The sequence below is a fragment of the Limulus polyphemus genome, unplaced genomic scaffold, assembly GCF_000517525.1.
Source record: "Limulus polyphemus unplaced genomic scaffold, Limulus_polyphemus-2.1.2 Scaffold5811, whole genome shotgun sequence".
Taxonomy (NCBI): domain Eukaryota; kingdom Metazoa; phylum Arthropoda; class Merostomata; order Xiphosura; family Limulidae; genus Limulus; species Limulus polyphemus.
In genome coordinates, this window is record NW_013671421.1 from 21360 (window position 1) to 30001 (window position 8642).

General features: G+C 29.9%; 1 protein-coding gene across 7 annotated transcripts in view; it reads left to right on the forward strand.

Annotated features, from left to right (window-relative positions):
- The window catches only part of LOC106473014 (carbonyl reductase [NADPH] 1-like), an 18982-nt gene extending 16662 nt beyond the window's left edge, over positions 1–2320 (forward strand). For all 7 annotated transcript variants that reach the window (XM_022401522.1, XM_022401521.1, XM_013933685.2 and 4 more), the window contains exons 8-9: positions 1093–1156; positions 1969–2320. In XM_022401522.1, coding sequence (XP_022257230.1) covers positions 1093–1156; positions 1969–2069 — 165 coding nt within the window. In that variant the 3' untranslated portion in view covers positions 2070–2320. The remainder of the gene's footprint in view (positions 1–1092; positions 1157–1968) is intronic.
- Positions 2321–8642: the final 6322 nt, after the last annotated feature.

Genomic DNA, 8642 nt, shown 5'->3' on the forward strand with positions numbered 1-8642 from the left:
GTTAAGATGACAGTTTTTTTTGTTGTTTTTTTCGTGGACAATTTGAACAATTCCTTTTTTTTTTCAGACATGTTTTCTTGAGTCTTGAGCTTATCTATTTTGTTTATTTTACAATAAAAAAATCCTGAGACATTTTCAGATATGAATTCACAAATTCATGTCACTGACATGGAGTAACCTAATGCTCCTACTCTGCCACCTCTGGAGTCTAGCATTACCTGGGCATGTGAAGATACATGTAGTAATTATTCAATAGGGGCACAGTCCAATCAACTAACCCAGTGCACATAGAGTTCATTCATAAAGTTTTTTTTTTAATAACTTCTCAAATTACTTTTAAAATTTCAAGTGATGAATGTATGTATACTTTAAGAATATGTAATGGAAGAAAAGTCTTAATCATTAAAGTAGACAATTCTACAGTTAAGTAAGTGCAAGTTAAACTGCTCAGTAAAACATATAATTGTTTTTGTGGCTGCTATGATTTGTAATTGTTGTTGGCCAGAGTTTCAGAGTTCTATTAACACATCTCAGATTTTTAAGTATTATTGTGTACTGGGAAATGTTGCACCAGTACTGCATTTTCACAGTTGTTTTTCGCTTAGTCCCATGCCACTTGTTCAAACATTTAGTATTGTGTCAAACTTCAAAGTTTTGAAGCTATATCTAGTTTCAAGTAGTCTGTTTCTTGTCTTCTTATGCTTTATGGTCACACCACTAAATTAATGTAATTTAGTTTTTGTTTTACTGTACTGCGAACATCGTATTTAAGTTCAGATAAGACTAAGAGTACTTGATCAAAATTAACTATTAGTAAATCTCAGAATTAATATTATACATTTATATAAATGAAGCTAATTTGAATTTTTAATGTTTTATATATATATCGATAACAGCCTACTTCTATTCAGATTGATATATATTAAGTTAGCTACATTATTTACTGTGTAAATTTTTAGATTGAACTGTGTAATTAGTTTGTTTTAATCAGAAGTTATTGATGATAGTGTATAAGCTTACAAGATTTAAAAATCAACTTTAACAAAGTAAAGGATCTTGTTATACAATAGTGAGTTACGAATCTTGCTTTAGGTACATCCTGGATACGTAAATACAGACATGACAAGTGGAAAAGGAGTTCGTACAATTGAAGAAGGTAATCAGTTTTGTTCTCCCTTTTGTTATTTTTAATAAAATTTTAAAATTAGTATTTAACTACTCCAAAGGTTAAAAAAATGAAAGTCATTTACACACCACTGATCAAGGTGGTGTAGTTATACCATTTTTTTCCTGGATAAACTATGAATTTTTACCATAAAGGTTGGTTTTCTGAATGAATTTATTCTTAATATGGTCAGATCTCCAAAGATGTTAGGGTTTCTCTCACGAAGTTTGAGGAAAATGTTTTTTAGTAATTTGCAAAATAACATTTTGCATCAATTTTTAAAAAATTGAAGCCATCATAATTTGGTATTTTTCTAACACTTCATTATAAATTACTTTTTTCCCTAATATTTAAGTAAATTTTTTTGGTACATTTCATCATAATTTTTCCTTTAGTTAAAAATAATAAGCTTTGATTTTGTGTTCCAAAACATACATCTACCTTTTATTCCCAATTAATCAAATCTAAAGACATAAAACATGCATTGCTTTATTGCTAATTTAAAATTATTTAAATGTTTTTTTCAGAAATAAGTTTGCTGTTATAATGTATTTTGTTTTAATGGTAGTAAATTTAACTACGACAAGAAAATCAACAAATCTAAACAATTTATGAAAATAACATTATGGTGCATAGAAAACAAATATCCATGTACAAGTCTAGTACTATTTTGTGTAAAACAACTAACATTAGATGGAAAAATTAATTTGAAAATTCTAAAGTGATAAAAACAAACCATAAGTTATTCTTTGTTCTATAATATATATATATATGTGAAGTGTATAAAATACCTTATTTTGCAGGTGCTGAACCTATTGTATATGCAGCTTTACTGCCACCTAATATTAAGTCCCCAAAAGGTGAATACATTTGGGAAGATTCTAAAGTTGTTTCATGGGTGTAAATCTAATACAACAAAACTACAACTGAGAAAATTCCATTGTGGCTGAAAGCAACAGGGATATAAAAATGTTGTATTACCAATTATTTGTAACTTGTGCACAATATATCAGTTATTCAATATACAAAATGCTTTCTGATCAAAATGTTGTTATATGAATAAAGGCATTTTTCAAAGGATACAAGAAACTGACCAGCTTGTTAGTTTGATCAGTTTCTGTTAATTCGTTGAATAAAAAATTACTCTTGCATGAAGTTTCTGTAATTTGTTTACTGTTAGTACTTTTCGTGGTATATTTTTTTTTGACAGACTGAAAAATACACGTTTGGATCATATAAAAATGGTAAACACTTGCAATGCAAGTCCCAAAATACAACTAAGCTGTCACTTATAGTTAAATTAAAAGGTTTACATAAATGATCTGTCATAACATCAGAGTGAAATTATGAAGCCAAAATACTATGCCCACTTTAACTATTTAAAACAGTTACAAAACATGGGAAAATAAATGTGGGCATTTTAGTATTATGTATTATATGAAAGGTCATATACTTCTAGAATTTTCCATAAGTACATAATTTTTTTGTATATTTTAGAGTAACAGAAAGGAAAGTTATTTTTCAACTAACTTAAATGAAAGTGCAAAACGTTTATTTTTAATAAAATGCTACATGTCAAAATTCAAAATTACTGATTTCTTTCTGTTACTCATTCAATGATTAAGCAAAATAGAAATAACTTCTATGAGGCCAGCTATTGTAAGCATAAAGTGTGTAATAAATATAAAAGCCATTCCACACGTAGCAAGGTAAATATTCAACTCTTGAACTACTTCTCTACCTTTTCATATGAGATAGACAGTATGATACTGTTTCAAATATAACTGTAGAATAGAAGTCAAATCTATATAAATAATATACTCTCATCTGTCTTCCTGGAACTTTTCTTGCAAATTTCTTGATCAAATGCAATAAATATCATTAGATGGACCTTTGTCCAAGGAGTCCAGATTACATATTGCTTTTCCATTAAGAATTACCCCACCTGTTTTTTGCTCAGTCAGACTTTTTAATGCAACAAGTATGCTACACAATAATACAATGTTATCATTACATGACTACTGACTTTGATTTCAACTTTAGGTTTTTTATTTGCAAAGTATTTCACACAAACAACACTTAACCTGCACGTAATTTCCTTAACAAAAATGAGCATTCCACTAAATAAAGTTGCTATGGGTTTTCTTGACTTATTTTGGTCTAAATTATGTGTACAGGTTGTTCAAAACCATATTCTTATCACTGTTAACACTTGGACAATTCTGCATAATCAGCTACACTTGTCTTCATTACAACTTTGCAATAATTTAGCTTTGGTTTATTTCATAGACTGCTATAAACAACTTTTAGCTACGTTTTTCTTTAGTACAGATTTTAATTTTTTGTGTTACAAATTGTAAAAACTGCTTCATACTTTGTTTGTTTATTGTATGTGTAGTTTTATTAAGTAAAGCTATGTCTATGCGAGTTTGTTTGTCTGACCACAATTTTTTTTTCAAACAGACCAGGATTTATAGATCTAACATAATGCCTGCAAGAAAGTGCAGCTTAAATGGTGGGCACGAAAACTACCAAAAATGTTTTGCAGATCATGTCTAATATGTTATTAAAATGATTTGGAGAGCCTTGAACCACATCATTAAAGTCTGTATTATCATATTCATTCATCACGCTCCATTTAACTACTATACATTTCGACAATAACTCTGCAGAAAAGTTCCATATTTGGCTGCCATGTCCAAAGCATACCTTCTTCCTTGCTAGCTTTTCATAATCTGTCTAATTTATGAGAATAGCTGTTTCTCATGGCCTGTTTTAACATTCCAACTACAGAAAAATTGATAGTAGCCAAGTCCAGCATAACTTGTGGAATAGCGTGAACACCCGTTTCATTTTTTAGCTAGTTGCATGAGATATGTAGTATTTAAATGGATATGTTTTGGAAACGCATGACTTGTCACTTTTCTAAAGAACCTTCTTAACCAAATGTGCACGGACTTAATCCAATAGACTGATTTTGTATTCGAGAAGGAATATTAACTATAATTCTGAATTTACTATCTGTATCTACATAAAATGTGGGTAGCTTTTAGTAAAATGTATAAGTGTTTTACACAAAAAATCAAATAATTTACAAACGTATTTGTGCATAAAATAAGTCTGTGAATTAACAACCTCAATCTGAAAAGCTGAGGTGGAAAAATAAACATATTTTTCCCATCATATAATTTGCATGACCTCTAGGACCTTCAAAATGTATAACTAGTTTTTTTCAGTAGCCCCATATAGTGTATATTGTACTTACTCTCCTCTACCATAAACTGTTGCTAAGTCAGCTGTGTGTATGGTAAAATTGATAACTGATGTTAAATACGTATCAGGGTGAATGGCACACTACAAAAATTGTGACTGTGCATTTTGACTCCCACTTGTGTTCATAGGGTTAATTTCATTGTGTACTGCTGCCTGGGGCAAGTGGATGGCATTTGCCAATGACATTGGTGTATTGATCTATTTTCCTTTGTTTTCCAATGCCATTAAGTCCAATGAATTTGATCACGTCTTTACGACCTAAATGTATGAATATTTATGCATTGGAAGGAGCTGTTACCTTTCCCAAATTCAATAAATTTTAACACTACCTTTGAAATGTAAAATAATGTTAAGATATATTTCTGATAAATATAGTTCCACATCAACTTTATATTGGGTGGGGATTGTTCTGACTTGCTAATTTAAGTATTCAAAACCATTTTAATAGTGTACTCAATCCTCTGTAATTGTACTTAAGAACAACAATATATTCTTTATGCTTAGTTTGAATATTCTCTTAAATCCTTTTAAAATTCCAAGACTTACAATGACTAATTTTTCTTCAAATAGTAATGTTAATACCAGTTACATGAATTTTATGAATTAGTATTTTGATTTGAATGTTTTGCAGTAAAAAGTTGTGGAGCTACGAAGAAAGCCAACTGCATTATCATTATTAGAACTATTAATATCAACATATTAATTGTGATTAAAAAAACAAACACACTTATCTAAGTTTATACAGATCACAATGACAATAAAACCTTACAAATGCACAGTAAAAACTCAGTATTACAAACATTTAGGAAATTACTTATGTACAGGTAAAGTGAGAACAAAAAAAAATCAATATTCTGTCAAGCCTTTTATCACAGCAGTTGATGCCATCAGCCACTACATGTTTGAACATTTAACACTAGCTATAATGTAGATCTGCACTTTTGTATTTGTAGCAATCAAATGCATAGTATGATTACAAAAAATATCTGGTGTAAAATTGTTTTAAATAAGTGTAAGAGACATCTTATTTCCCAAAATTTTAAATTGTAAAGGAAATGACTTGTTCTTGGAATTTCTAGTTGTTTTGATTTTTTTACTGCCTTTTATAAAAATTTGTTTCGTGTAGCTCAGAAAGTCTAAAAATTGAATACCAATTGTTTATTAACCACTCATGTTTAAAATATCCAGATGCAGTTTTCAATTGTCATGTAAATGTAAGCTGTACAAATAAAAGAAGTTGTCAAAATTTTTATAATATTGGGCAACATCCATTATGGCACAAGACTGATTTTCATTCATGTTGAATAATTATATACTCAATGAACAATCATTTGCTTAGAAATTCAAAGCTCCAACAAAAATTCATAACTCTGACTTGAAGTTCTTGTTCTTGTAAATTGAAGCACAGTCAATTTTCATAAACTATTCTTAGGTAGATAATATATACAAATAGGTAGTTATTACATTAACATGCTAAAATTTTAATTTTGAATGTCTCTTTTTGTTAAAACTCCAAGTTACCAATTTTTCAAAATATTTCCAAATAAGGGTATTGCACTCTGGGACATTTTTTTTAGTACCAGGGAGTAATCATTAAGTTCATAACTGTTAATTTTTTGGTAAATTTCCAAGTAACAAACAACTCAAACAATTTATGATTTACTGGGTGTCCAATTATCTTTGGATATTTGATAGGTGTGTATCTGAAATTAAATCAAACATCCATTATAGCTTGTTCTATTCTCTAAATTATGTATTATTTTAGCTGTGCTGTGTAATGTTATCTCTAGGATGTAAATTACAGCATATTAGATTTTGCAGTGGCTTTAATCTTTTAGACTTTTTTTTACACTAAACACATTTTCTGTGTAAAACACATAGGAAACACGAAGCAGTAGTTAGTGGAATTTAATTGCAATATTAATAGCAGTTTTTATAACATTTTTTTTTTGTAAGATTATTTTATTAAGGATGATTCAAAAAAATTCTTAAAGTAAACTTTATTTAAGATACCACACACATTTATACAACATTTAGTTGCATATGCAAGATACTTGCCTCATAATGTGCAAGACATTTGCTTGGGATGCAGCCATATCATGGTTATCCTGTAAAATCTCTCGACTATCAAAGTTGACCACCCAGCAGGACCTTTTTATATATCTATATATAACAAAACTGGCTGTTAAGGACATTCTGGCTGAAGTCTATCAAGGGTAGAAAAAACTATTGATGACAGATCAAAGGAAAAGACAATTGGATGGTCTTGAACTGTGCAACACATGTCATGCTGTTCCAAGCAACCATTTCCTTCATCAGTAGGTAGAATTCAGTCCTTAAAATTAGGGCATCAAGTTCATGGTTAAAAGAAATGCAGCTGTAAGTGTATTAATCAAAACACAAAATGTTGTCCATTCTGAAGAAAATTCATCCACATAAATTTGCACTTAATACACAAGAGGTGCACATGGCAAGCATTCTTACCAAAGTAAAAATCAAAAATCTTACATTAAGTTTTTATGCTGATTAAATATTTTGGTGAAATCTTACAATTATAGGGAGGTTTCCAAGTTAAACCTGACGGATCAACTTTTTCATATTGTGCCCATATGAAGTTCAACATTTACAGAAGGCCAACACCAGATGTTACAGCATAACACCTCTTGTTCATATTAGTAACATCTATTCATTTTTAAGTTGTTTTTCAATCACACCAGAATCACTTATTTCATTCTCTCCTGATGCATAAAACATAGTAACATCTTGGCCATTACATTCAAATCCTATCTAGTTTAATTTTTAGCTTCCTGTTACTTTTTTCTTTACCATGCTTTGAATTTTAATCAGATGTTAACAATATAATAGCTAAAGTCTACATTTCACAGTAGATGTTATTAAAGTTCTGTTTTATTTGAATGATGGTTTGACACTTTTGCCATTGTTACTTTTGTCCTATTCAATACCAATGCTGCAATCTTCCACAACACCTATAGAAGGGGTAGTTTCAACTTCTCGTTATTTGTGACAGTACTATTTTACTATATAATTTACACACTTTCCTTACTAGTGGTTCTCACCCTTTGAACACACACAATTTTTTTTATAAAATATACACATACTGTAATAAAAACTGACAAACACATGTGGCATAAGTTGCAACAGCCACAATATGAAGGATGAAAGCCCAAGTTTTAACAAGCACAGATTAGAAAGGAACAGATTCATGTATCATTTGTTGTATTCCAGCAAAATTTAGCATCTCGTATTAGGCAAAGTGAGGTGTTTGTGACATTAATATTTTAGTACTTTATCAGCAGTTTTTACTATAAAATCTTAATCTTTGAAATTATTTATAGAAAAAATGGAAAAACAGTTTTTTCTTGCAATTTCATTTTTTTTTCTTCCATCATACAACTTTGGTGTATATAACAGCCAGTTCTTATAATTAGAATTCAACTATCTGCAGTCATACTATGTAAAGGATATTATACAGTGCCCTGGCATAATAAAATTAAAAGTCTTGCCACTGATGATATTAATCTGCAATGCAACTAAAACTCAAAGTAGACCCAAAAGTACCTGATAGCTTCATTTTTTCCACATTCAAAAGGGGTATATGTTTAATAGTTATGTATATCAACATTAAGGGCATTTAGGACAATACTACTGGTTTTGGAGGTACTCACATTCTTATGTCAGGGAACCATTACAACTGTGATGTGAAACCTAACAACCAATTCAAACTGCTTACATCAGATGCAAACAAAGAAGCATGGTTTCAGAGTGCAAATTGTGAACAATGAATGGCTTTAAACACGTATTTGATGATTTGTGTTTCACCATGACAGTAAAGGTTAATATAGTACAGAGAAAAAAAACAAGCCATATAATCCTGCAGTGTAGTTCCAGTATCGACCAGTAGAATCCCCAGATCTTAATCTGACTCAACACTTGTGATGTACATAAATATATTCATCAATACAAGCTTCTGTTGACCTCTATGATCAAGCTACAGCTTAAGAGAATGGACTAAAATCAAACACCTTTTAGCATATTTTGTGGTCTATACCACACTGATTGGAGGTCCTAATAAAGTGGCCAAGCAGAGTAGCATTAAAACAGATGTATGTAATCTAGATGACATTATTGTATTTGTCTGTGTAGCATTAAACATTCTTATAAAAAACAACAACTGAACCATAAC